This window comes from Microplitis demolitor, chromosome 9, assembly GCF_026212275.2.
Source record: "Microplitis demolitor isolate Queensland-Clemson2020A chromosome 9, iyMicDemo2.1a, whole genome shotgun sequence".
Lineage (NCBI taxonomy): Eukaryota > Metazoa > Arthropoda > Insecta > Hymenoptera > Braconidae > Microplitis > Microplitis demolitor.
In genome coordinates, this window is record NC_068553.1 from 16,962,360 (window position 1) to 16,976,307 (window position 13,948).

Below are 13,948 nucleotides of genomic sequence, written 5' to 3' on the forward strand. Positions count from 1 at the left end.
TTAAAAATTAAAAATTAATAATTTCTAATTAATTGTGAAAAAATCATATTTATTTTAACTTACTCCTTATTATATAATTTAATAATAATAATATTAATAATGTTATTAATGTTAATAATTACAAGATGAATTGTCATGAAATGAATTTGTTACTTAACATATTATTACAATCAAGACAATTACCTATACAATAGTAGGCACGCATCACTCATCTCATTACTAATAATTATTAATTAATTAATTCATTTTTTCATAACAAATGCCTTATAAATCTAATCACAAATTTTGTTATTTATTTATTTTTTTATTTATTATCGCATTCTCTCGCTTATTTTCTACGCAATATACAAAAATTTATAATTACTTTTTTATATTATTTTTATTTTAAATTAAAAAGTTGACATTTTTTTTCAAAGTCTTAATTATAAATAAATTAATTATTTACTAAAAAATGGAATTTTAAAAAATTGATAGTTTTTAAATTACAGTCATATAAATTAAAAAAAAATATTTGTACGCAATCACATAATGATTGTAATTTAAAAACTATTAATTTTTAAAATTACTTTTTATTTTTAATTAAAACTTTAAAAATTTATAAATAAATATCAACTTTTTAATTTAATTCTGTCAAAATTTTTCTAAAATAAATGTAAAATAATAATTATAAAAGTTGTCAATTTATGTATCTAATAAATTATAGATACAAAAATAATATCATATTTTTAAAATTAAACTTAAATTTAAAATTACACCGCATATTAATTTTTTATTGAAAAAAAAATTTGTCAAATTTAAAAAGAAAATGATTTTCCCGCCAATTTAATTTTTTAAAAATATATTTATCTGACTGACAATTGCACTTAAAAAAATACTGGTGTCAGATAATTTTTTATTTTCAATAAAAAAAATAAATAATCCGATGTAAAGGTCGTAGAAACTGTTGGTATAAAAAAAATCAATTTAAAAAAAAAATTACATGTACTGCGTAATGTCAACGCAAGTAATTTAAATAAAACGGTTAATTAATTTATTTAATTAGCAATTATAAATTTATTACTCATAATTATTAACGATTTGTCGATTGGCTTAGCGGAATAATCGTGCGAATGTTCGCACCGCGTTCATCACAGTTTTCGGTGAGTCTGTTGTCCTGTTAACGAAATTTTAATTATGATTATTAAATAGTAATTAAAATTAATTATCATTATCATTAATTATTTGTATATATTAATACATACTTTAAAATTGTACGATGAAATTCGTAAAGTTGATCAGGTGTTGCTGTAATTGATCCTGATGCGTTTTGAGTTGGCATCGATTTGATGGCTTCTTCTAACCATTTTGCCATCGACTAAAAATAATTTTTATTTATTAAAGTTATTTTATTACAAGAATTTTGTTTTTAAATCCTAAAATGACGTAGAAGTCTTCCGGTGACATTCTAAACCCAGGAAGAATTTTCATAATTCATTTTTTTCATTTAAATTAAAAAAAAAACTTTACTTAAATTCGCGCCATTTTTTAAAATTTTCAAATTCAAAAATAAAAATCTTTATTTTTAATTAATTTTTTCAGAAAACAAATTGATGTCAATTGATGATAAAGGCGGCAAATTTGAATTTGGCGGTAAAATTTAAAAAAAGAATAATTGAAAGTAATCCGGGGTTAAAATGGTACCAGGTCATTTGATGATAAAAATAAATGAATAAAAAATCTTACTGTCTGATCAATTAACGTCAATTCAATAATAACATCAACAGTATCTTGCAACATGTAAGTTGGCAATGAAAATACAGCAGCATGAAGAAGATTCGTAACTAAAGTCTGTCCTTTTTCATTCAAAACATTTTGTACTAAAGCCCGTCTTATCGTAAAGTCAGATCGATCCTAAAATAAAAACAAATTCATCAAAATCTGGATTATTAATTCATAAATTTAAAACCAGTGAAAACCTACGTCATTATTTCTAGCAGAGTGTAGAAATTCGTATAAAAATTTCATAACGGAAGCATTGGCATCTTTGTGGTCAAGACTACAAGCAGACAACGCGCAGTCAACGATGCTGTCTTTCGGCGCCGAATGTAAAAACGCAATAGGAGCCCGCTGTATAAACCTACAAATAAAAAAACAATTAAAATTAACCGTAGATTAAAAAAAAAATTCCCAAAAAAAAATATTATACCTTGAACACAATCTAAACAAATCATCAACCGTATCCGGATGATGTTTCAACCCATTCTGTTCCTGCAGTAACGTGAACGTGGGTCCAATGAAAGCTTCCAGCATCTGCACAAGTCCAGCAGCGCACTCATGATCAGTCGCATACTCATCCACGAGAATGGAACCGAGGTACAGAAAGCAACTGTGCTGATGCGTCGCGTAGAGTCCAACAATTAATTTAACAATGTCCTCCAACAAATGGACCGCGTGCTTCCTGATGCATCTGATCGCGTGTCTGACGCACCGACAGCATCGTTCCATGATCCGCGAGTCAGCTGAGTATTTATTGAAAGCCCTAGACAACACCGGCCAGATTTCCGTCACTACATCCCTGCAAGGGTGCGGCAACGTGTCATTGCTATCGACACTGGGGTTTGTATGCCTGAAAATGGCCGCGAGTCTGTCCAGCCAAAAGACGGGGTCCGTTTTAGTCGCGCGTGTTACCGGAATACCCGTGAGTTCCATCAGCGCGCAAAGTGGCCTCACTTGGAACCAGCAGAGCTCTTTCATCGCTCGAGTAATCTCTTCCCTTGGCAATCTCGCTAGTATTATCGAAACTCCCTTCAATAATCCAATGGCCGCGTCGTTGCTTATCGGGTATCCATCAAGACATCTCGCGATTTCCAGCAGACCTGGAAAATGCGAGGCCATATGTTCTGGGCACGCAGTACAGATGCTGTGCAATGCACCGGATGCGACACTCGCCAGTCCATCCTGACTCAGACACACCAGTAAAAAATTTAAAATCGGTTCTAATGACCGCGCGTGACTATTTATCCACTCACACAATTCTCCAAGTAGTAAAATACTCGTATGCTTGACAGCAATGTGCGTATTTTCGTGAACATTCAAAATGGCTTCGACGACTTCCGGTACCACTTGATCTTCTTCAGGTAAAATATTTTTAGCGACAGACTGCATTATAAAGAGCGAAGCTTCGATGCTGTCCCAGGTCGGGGAGATGATCGTCACTCCATCCAGACTCTGCTGCGTGCCATTGATGCGCGAGAACATTTGACGGAAGCAATGACTGCTGCCGATTATGAAGACGACGTCTTTTATCAGCTCAGAAACTCGGCTGCGGAACAGCGAAAAATCCTGACTTAAAGGATCCTGCTCCAGTAAACCCAAGTAGTCTGGCTCCATCTGACAGTGCTTGCAAAGCGCGCTGATCAATCTCTCAATGTACGGCTTGAAGACTTTGTTCAATTCCTCAGAATTTCTCTGGTACAGTTCTTCGGACAGTTGGTACCAGAGGTTGAAAGTTATTTGAGCGACTTCGTAGTCGTGGTGGCCGACGCACATCAGCACGAGGTCCAGGATTTTAATGGCGTAGTGCTGCTGCTCAGACGTGCACTCATTTATTATCGTCACTAAAAACGTCTCTGCGAATTCGGTAAAAATACGGCAGTAGTTCATCAGCTGACCGGTTTCTTCCTCGGCTACTAGGAGATGGTACGGCTGCTCCAGGGCGATTACGCTGGTGAACAAACACAGTTGGAGACGTTGGATTTGCGGTGACTTGGGGTTGTGTTGGTTGTGATGATGCTGGTTGTGGTGATGGTGGTCGTGGTGATGGTAATTGTCGATGTCACGGTTGTTGTTCAACTGCAGCGACTGGAGGATAGAACAGACGCAGTCGGCGGCTGCTTCGTGCAATTGGTCATTGGATGTGTGATTGCCGAGGACTTGAAATGCATACGCTATTATGTCGCTACTGGGTATGGCTTCGAGTGGGACAGCGTGGACTGTTATCCAGCTGGTGAGACATTTTATTATTCTTATGTGTATTTGGATATTCTCGGTGTTGTTGGTCGATTTGAGGGAGAGCTTTAAAAACTCAGATACTGTGTCGGCGCATGATGACAAGTCGGCTAATACCTGGTCACGTCTGTTGGCACCGAGACTCAGGGTATTTGTTTCTTCGGGAAGAAATTTTATTAGTTCGAGTAGAGGCCAGAGACTTGATGTGTTGCCACCGAAGCGGTTTATTAGATCTATTACGGGCTTGTGCCAGGTTGGCATTTGAAGAGCGAGGTCTGCCAGGGCGAGACATAACTGTAACAGTATTTTTTAATTAAGTAGGAGGAATTATAAGTTACATCAGGGAATTTTTATTTTTTAAAATGTGTATTGACTAGGAAGGCATCAATTGGAAATTACTGCTCGGCTACTAAAATTTATTCTACGGTTCTATTGCCTATGGAAATATTAAATATGTAATTTAATTGCGAAAAAAATAATTGCAGTTCTATTGCCTAGAAAAATAATTCATGATGTTTGATTGATTGCTATTTAATTGTGAACCCAATCAAATAAATTCCTAATTAATGTAGATGCTCCTGATTTTCCTGAGAAAATCTTGTACTTGAGGAGAAATGATCAACAAAGACCGATCACTTGATAAAAAAAAGACGATTGATCTGTAAAATATGAGAACCGCGGTAGTCTTGACAAAAGTATAACTCGCCCGGTCCATAATAAGACACTGGGTTGAATCTCATAGTCGACTTAGGGAATCACCTGATCAGCTCACTAATTTCTGATAGAAAACTCTGTCAAGTTTTACAGTTGCTATTGTCAAGACTACCGCGGTTCTGATATTTTTCAGACCAGCTGCGTTTTTTTTATCAAGTGATCGGTCTTGAACGCTGATCATTTCTCCTCCACAAGTACAAGATTTTCTCAGCAAATAAATCAGAAGCTTGTCTACATTAATTATGAATTTCTTTGATTGGGTTCACAATTAAATAGCAATCAATCAAACATCATGAATTATTTTTCTAGGCAATAGAACTGCATTATTTTTTAGGCAATTAAATTACATATTTAATATTTCCATAGGCAATAGAACCGTAGAATAAATTTTAGCAGCCCATGCCTTTCCTCTATCATTCATCCTCGAAATTTCTTCCATTAAAATATCATAACTAAAATACCTGCAAACTATACTCAATTTTCTAGAACTACCCATAGATATTAAATCAAATTAATTACAAAATTACTACCACTTATCATCGATTAGTTGACAACTTTGTAAAAAATTCAGCAGTCAACATTTATAATATAGACAACTGACATCTTCCCTACAGAATAATCAAAGAAGTAATTTATTTTTAAAAAATTAATACTTTCTATTTTCCCGCGTAATTTAAATTTAATTTCAAAAATTCATTTACTTTAATACTTGGCAATAAAAAAAAAAGACTTGAAACCATGAAAAGGTACAAATTCAAGTCAATAATTTTTCAACACTGCCAAATTTCGTAACATCAACTTTTACTATCACATGGCTAGAAAATTCATGATAGAAGTTACTGGACATCCGGAAATTATTTAAATTTTCAAACAATGAGTCAAACTGTTTATAAAAAAAAATAAAAAAACACATGTTTAGACAATTCAAAATTTAGTACATGCATTTTTTAAATTATTCAATTTTTTTCGTATGAAATTAAAAAATTGTCTGCTACATTTACACTCATAGAAAATTCTTATTCTTTTAAAAATACAGATAATAATTATAAAAAGAATACCTGACAAACAATAGCTGGACTCGTGTGCTCATCAATTTGTGATATATGTCCTATCAATGAATCACGTAATGATGTATGAGCTTCCGCCGGTAATTCATGAAAATCATATTGAATTTTTGCACGCATTGTTTGGGCAGCAAAAAAACACGAGTCTAAATCTTTTTTTTCTTGCAAAATTCTGTCGGAAATTTTCCATGCGTACACCTGTCAAAATTCATTAAATTATATCATTAATTATACATTGCTTAATTAATTTTCTTAATTAAATTAACTCAGCGCAGAGGTTATGTTTAGGTTATGACAATTATTTTTAAGCCAGTTAATTAATTAATTTAATGGGATCCGGAATTTAATTGGGAAGGAAAATGATGATAAGAAGTTGAATGAGTAATTTAAATATTTAATTAATTAGTTGGAGCAAAAAAGATGATAAAAACTTACGGTTTTTTGTAAATCTTGTAACCATAATGATGCTCTGTGTTGTTCAGTTGAGTTTGATGATTTGTGCATGGAATAAATGGCTTCATAAACGGTTTCTATTTCTGGCGGTACATCCATCATTAATTATTTTATTTAATTAACTACTTATTGTTATTTACTATTTATTATTATTGTACATATACAGTTTAAATGCTCAGTTTGAGCTTAAGCCAAATCAACTTATGATATAAATTCGTTTGTACAAAAAAAAAAAAAAACAATATGGAGGGGAGTCCGCCATTTTTACTAAATTTTTACGACCGCGGAATTTAAAATTTAAATTGAAATTATAGGATTTGAATTTTTGAAATATTTCACGGGTTTTTTAAATTTTTAATTAGTAATTCAAAAAAGTGAATTTATTGATGAAAATTTACGGAAAAATATATGTAATATATAGAAAAAAAATAATATGAATCAGCCATTGTTACTGAGTTTTTTTTACCGCGAAATTTAAAATTGAAATTGTGGATTTTGAATTTTCAAATATTTCGCGGGTATTTTTTATTGTATTTTTAATTAGTAATTAAAAAGCTAGAGGTAGAACATTTTCGAATGCACTTAAAGTAATTAATTTATTAATTAATATTATTACTTGCAGGGTAAATTCAAATATTTAAAAAATAAATTATTTAAAATTGGAGAAACATTCAAAATCGTGTCAAAATAAAATGGCGGTAGAATATGATAGAAATATTCAAAAAATTGAAAAAAAAAAACACTTGAGTGGTTGAACAAACCTTGGTGGGGAAATAATGCGCAGAAGGGTGTCCTAATACACTTGGAGATTTGATTTAAATTGCTCCAAGCGTATTGCAGCTAAAAAAACTTCACTTGACTGCTATTTCCCACCAGACGATGCCAGATGAGTTTGCTCAGGAACTTGGAAGTTATCGTCATCAGCAATTCGCAACACTATACTCGAACTAAACACTTAACACTTTACACTAGCACTGAACACTTAACTACACCACAGATACTTTCCACAATTTAAATTAATAAAAGATAAATTTTACAATCACTGCACAATTTTACGCGACTTAACTGTGATACTGTCGACTGCCTCCACTTTAGCAAAAATTTAAACGTTCGGCTTGCACGCAAGGTTCCCAATTACGTTTACCCAAATTGACTTATAGTTAAAATGACTATGAGCAGTAGTGACACCTAGCAGAAATGATAAAAAAAAAAATGGAAAGTGAGCCAAAATTTTAAATAGAAAATCAACCCGAAATGCGCATGCGCAAAAATTTAAAATTACAAAGCGGGTGTCTAATTAAAAGTTCTTTGCATATATAAATCTAAAGTTTGTTATATTTGTTTGTAGGTATTATTTTTCTTTGACTTACCTGTATTTACGTGTGTAACTTATTCTTCATAATTAAATTCACTTTCGTTTTATAAAAAACGCTTATTTTTAATTGTAAAATTAAATATTTAATTAAAGATAAAGAAATGGTTTTAAAAAAAAACAAAAAAAAATATAATTAATAGCAATTGAAATAAAAATTTATTATTATTAACAAAACAAAGCGACTGAGGACAGACTTTTTACATACATACACTCCTAAATAAGTAGCCAATAACAACTTTATCACTGCGCATGCGCAAACATTTAAAAATTTAGGAAATTTATTGATGATAATTTGTTCTCTTTTTTTTATTTCTTTGTTATTTATTACGATTTAATATATATATGTATATATTATTTAGACATATTTATTTATATACATGTACATTAATGAATAAAATATTATATTTAAAAAAAAGGAAAATTATTTTCTTATTCTAATCCGAACTACTCAATATAAAAGAATTTTAATTAATAAATATAAAAAAAAAAAACTACTAAAAACAATATTCTACTGCACATGCGCAAATATTAAAAAAATACAAAATCTCTCGGAAAGCATTCGGTAGAGATTTTTCATTTCTTTTTATACTATATATTTATAATTTAATTAGTATGAATATTAATATTTGCTTCTTTACTATAATATTCATTTTCTGTACGACAAACATCGTTCAGGAAATAAATACTTTTGTAAAGAAGCAGATGAAAAATATAAATTATATTGTAAAAAAAAGAGAAAATTTTTCATAATTTTTTTTTGTTTGTTTGATTGCATTAATGTTTATTATTTTTTTTACTTACCTGTATTTATAACGATTCTTCTGCTTCGTTTTAATTATATGGATTTTTCACTTTCTTATAAATATACTTAATTCTATTTATAATCTAAATATTTAATTAAAAATAAAGGGAAAGGTTATTTTTTTCATTTATAAATGCTCGATTAAAAATAATAAATAATAGAATTTATTATTTAAAAAAAAAAAAAAAAAAAAAGCGGCTGAGGACCGACTTCCTATACTGTGCGCATTCACCTACAATTGTATTTGTTTAGAAATACAATTGTACTGGTCTAGGCTATTTTCTTTTGTTAGAAAGAAAATAGCCCGTTTGGGAAACCTCAACACCGATAAAATACTCCGATAAAAATCCGATAGACCCGGAATCTATCGGTTTAAATCGGAGGATTTTACCAGTGAAAAAACCCGACCAACACAGTGATCACTCGAATGGTGACCAAAAAAAAGCTAAATAAAAAATACAAATACAAAATATTATACATTACATAATTGACAAAGTAAATATATAAAAACAAAAACAAATAATAAATTTTCATAAATAAAATTCTTTAAAATTAAGCCTTAATAGTAACATTCAGGTTTGATCACACAGTACTCAATATCACACACACACACACCATACGCTTATAAATAGTATTCGGGTCTGATCACAAAACAATAAAAATTTACATACAATCCATTCATTAAATACTTATAAGTAAATTAAATTACATTCATTCATACTTATAATTAAGACCTAAAGGGATAAAGGAAGAAAGGGAAATTAAAATAAAAGACAAACTACCCAAAACCATGCAATAAAAAGAAATCAAAAAAAAAAAAAGCAAAACACGCAAGCACCATGCGAAAAATGCAAAAGATACATGCCACTCGAACACATTCTCACTCTATAAAAATATAAATTAAATTTTTAAATTATAAATTATTCTAATATCATTCATCACACTCACACCTGTATAAAATAATTATTTAAAACTATTTACAATTACGCTGAACTTAACTAAATAAATATAAAAAATACAAATTAATTATAAATAATAAAAATAAATAATTAAATTAATTAAATAAATAATTGGTCTTCTTCTTGGTCCTGGTCCTCCTTCTCCTGGTCTCGGTATTCCTTGGCACCCATGGATATCCTCATTCTCGTTGACTGGATCTGAAACTAAAATATATATCCCAATAGATTAAATACAGGGATACATATTTATAGAAAAAATAAAAGATTTGAGAATAAATATCCACCAGAAAAAAAATTAAAAGCAGCGGTGTGTCCTTGGCTCGGCAACACCTTGTCCTCAATGTTCAGCAACATTACTGTCCAAAAAATTATTCTGGTCCTGAAAGGCCAGTCATGTCAATAGATTCCATTGGACTCTTGATTAGACACGTCATAAATGATATAGGAAAAAATCATCCATATCATAAACCTAAACCTGAAAAAAAAAAAATTAAAAAGAAAAAAAAAGAAATTAATATCCCAATAACTTCAATAGGGTAAGGATTAAATAGGTCCCCGGAATCTTGAAAAATATACTAAAAAAAATGAGAAAATAATTATACGCCTAAACCTGAACAAAAAAAAAAATAATTTATAAAATTTAAACGATTCATGATGAGGTTCGGTAATCTTGAGAAATCTATTTAAAAAAAATCATATTTCTAAACCTAAAAAAAATTCCTAAAAAACAAAAGAAGAAAGATAAAAAATCAACATATCGGGACGCGGTTCGCGTATCTAGTTTTTTTTTCTAAATAATAATTAAAATGCCATTAAAACTGAACTTAACTTGACTAATTGCAATAAACTAATTCATTGAAAAAAAACGTGACTCTAAAATCAATGACTCTACTTTTACAAAAATGACTCTAATCAAAGTGGCTCTACTTTCAAAAAACTACTGACTCTACTTCTAATAAAATTACGTTAAATTGAATGGCTCTACTCGTTTAAAAATGACGCGAATTAAATGACAATAAAAAAATTAAAAATGAATGAGCATTTACAATAAAATACTTAAAAGAAGTTGAAAATAAAAAAAAAAACTGACTCTAATTTAAGTGACTCGACGTTTAGAAAACTTACTCTATGCCTATTAAATAATTGCTAAATTAAATGACTCTACTTTTATAAAAAATGACTCGAATTAAATGATGATAAAAAAAAGGTGGGGATAAATAAGCATTTACATGAAATTGATTAATTGTAATCGAAACCCCTTTTGATCATATACAAAAGTCACTATAAAATCACATCGTTATGATATCATTAATAAAACCATTGCAGTCAATATTAATATCAATTGTGTAATGCGACCTGCCAGGGTCAATTACACTATCATTATAGAATGATAATGGTATTGATATTAATTATGACAGCAACAATAGTAATGATAATACCGATAACAATATGATATTTATAGATTTTCTTCGCGCATACGAGCAATGAGGATCGAAATCGATTAAAAATTAAAATTGGAAAAATTATCGCGTAACCTGACCAAATGCCAGGTCTCTATTATTAGGGAAGACGAAAACTGACTCTACTACTGCAAAAATTACTCTAATAAAAGTTACTCTATTTAAAAAAAAAAAAAAAATGACTTTACTTTTAGAAAAATGACGCGAATTAAGTTGAAACTACTTTAAAAAAAATTGATAATAGTTCGAATGAATTTACTATTAAAAAAACTGGCTCTAGTTCGAATAAACTTAGTTTCATGAGAATAATTCTGTATTAATAAAACTGACTCTACTTCTATTAAATGAACGATAATTAAATACTACTGTTTAAAAAATGACTCGAATTGAATCACGATAAAAAAAATTAGGGGTGAATGAGCATTTACATTAAATTAATTGATTAGAATAAAAAACGTTTAGAACTGACGCTACTTAAATGAACTTATTTTAATTTAAGTGACTCTACCTTCAAAAAAACTATTGACTCTACTTCTATTAAATTGACGTTAAATTAAATGACTCTACTTTTTTAAAAATGACGCGAATTAAATGATGATAAAAAAATTAAGAATAAATGAGCATTTACAATAAAATACTTAAATAAAGTTGAAAATAAAAAAAAAACTCTAAACAAAGTGGCTCTACTTTCAAAAAACTACTGACTCTACTTCTAATAAATTGACGTTAAATTAAATGACTCTACTTTTTTAAAAATGACGCGAATTAAATGATGATAAAAAAATTAAGAATAAATGAGCATTTACAATAAAATACTTAAATAAAGTTGAAAATAAAAAAAAAACTCTAAACAAAGTGGCTCTACTTTCAAAAAACTACTGACTCTACTTCTAATAAATTGACGTTAAATTAAATGACTCTACTTTTTTAAAAATGACGCGAATTAAATGATAATAAAAAAATTAAAAATAAATGAGCATTTACATTAAATTAATTAAATGAAATCAAATCCCCGCTCCGATCGTATACAAAAGTCACTATAAAATTACATCGTTACGATATCATCAATAAAACTATTGCAAACAAAATTAATATCAATTGTGTAATGTGACCTCCCAAGGCCAATTACACTATCATTATAGAATGATAATGGTATTGATATTAATTATGACAACAACAGTAGTAATGATAATACCGATAACAACATGATAATATAGATTTTCTTAGCATATACGAGCAGTGAGGATTCAAATTGATTAAAAATTGAAAAAACTATAGGGTAACCTGACCTAATGTCGGGTCTCTATTACTAAAGAAAACAAAAACTGACTTTACTCTTAAAAAAAAAATGACTCTACTTTTTTAAAAATGACGCGAATTTAATGACAATAAAAAAATTAGGAGTAAATGAGCATTTACATTAAATTAATTAATTAAAGTTAAAAATTTAAAAAACTGGCTCTAATTCAAGTGACTCTACTCTCAGAAAAATACTGATTCTACTTCTATGAAAATTGACGCTAAATTTAATGACTCGACTGTTTAAAAATTAACGCGAATTAAGTAAGGATAAAAAAAATCTTAAACGTAAATAAGCAGTTGCATAAAATTAATTCATTTAAATAAAAACTATTGAAAACTGACGCTACTCAAAATGACGCTAATTCTGTAAAAATGACTCTTATGTAAGTGACCGTAAAAAAATGACTTTAATTTGAATTTCTCTAGATTTATGAAATTGAAGTTAAAAAAAAAAAATTATTGGGGTGCGACTACGTGTGATAAAAAAAAAAGTGTGTGTGTGTGTTTTCTGTCGAAGAAAAATAAAAACTACATAATATATTGCCATCAAAACTGAACCGTATGCGTAGCATTAGGCCACCAGCCAATCGATAAATCGAATCCCCGTTTTGATCGCACACAAAAGTCACTATAAAATCACATCATTACGATATCATCAATAAAACCATTGCAGTCAATATTAATATCAATTGTGCAATGTGACCTGCCAGGGCCAATTACACTATCATTATAGAATGATAATGGTATTGATATTAATTATGACAGCAACAATAGTAATGATAACACCGATAACAACATGATAATGATAGATTTTCTTAGCGTATACGATCAATAAGGATCGACATCGATCGAACCGGAGGGTTATGCGTACCAGCCCAGAAGATCAGGATATATATTATAAAAAAAAACTAACAATTAAATAACGCGACAGCCTGACCTAGTGCCAGGGCTCTTTTATTTACGCGGAAATACTATTTGAATTAAATTAATTAAAAAAAAAAAAAAAAAACCCGATTTTTACAGTGACTCTAATCAAATTAATACTATATGCAAGCAGTGCTAACGAGTAAACTAAAGAATCTACGGCTAATTGACACCTGATTGAGTGCCAGTTGTATTTTTTAATTTAAATCTACATTTAATGAATTTAAAAAAAAAAATTGGGGTGTAGATTGGTGTGTGGAGAAAAGTCGCCGTAAGCGAGGTTGTGAGTAACCTCGACTACACGGCGACGTGTGGGGTGAGACTCGATTTCATTAAAGATGAACAGAGTCTCAGAAGGTGGTGTGTAAGTGGGAGTGTAAGAGATAAAGAAAAAAAAAGAGTTGAAGCTACAGAAAACCCAAAGCAAAATTGATTCTAATTTAAAAACCCCTGGACCAGTAACTTAAATATCTAAAAAACCGTGACGCTAATACTCGATTTAAAAAAAAAAGGGGGGTAAAGTGTGTGGTGAATGAAAGAGTAAATGAGTGGTAGAGTTACCACTCATTAAGAAGAAAGAGATGGGGTGACTCTAATTAAAAAAAAAAAACCCGAATTATTTAATTAATCTACTCCCCCGATCAGTCTAGTGACATCAAAACCCCAGTCCTATATTATTCCCCTCCTATAGTATAACTAACTTATTAACTAACGCAGCAAAAGTGACTCTAATTAATTGAATAAATAAAAAATAATAAAAAATACATATCGCTCTACAGACGCTTAAACACTTAAAAAAGAAAAGATTTGATCAGAAAAATTTTAAATGAATTGAGACCGGCACCCAAATCGCACCCGGGTACTCAAAGGGTGGGACAGAATAATTCATAAAAAATTAAAACTGATCA

At 29.9% G+C, this 13,948-nt stretch overlaps 1 protein-coding gene across 1 annotated transcript; it reads right to left on the minus strand.

Annotated features, from left to right (window-relative positions):
- Positions 1-578: 578 nt before the first annotated feature.
- Positions 579-6,436, minus strand: LOC103577011 (transportin-3). The gene is made up of 7 exons (XM_008557479.3): positions 6,201-6,436; positions 5,760-5,963; positions 2,186-4,281; positions 1,960-2,116; positions 1,723-1,890; positions 1,242-1,354; positions 579-1,153 (listed from the first exon to the last, which is right to left on the minus strand). Exons 1-7 carry the CDS (start codon positions 6,318-6,320, stop codon positions 1,090-1,092), a joined length of 2,922 nt encoding a protein of 973 aa, XP_008555701.1. The 5' UTR covers positions 6,321-6,436; the 3' UTR covers positions 579-1,089.
- Positions 6,437-13,948: the final 7,512 nt, after the last annotated feature.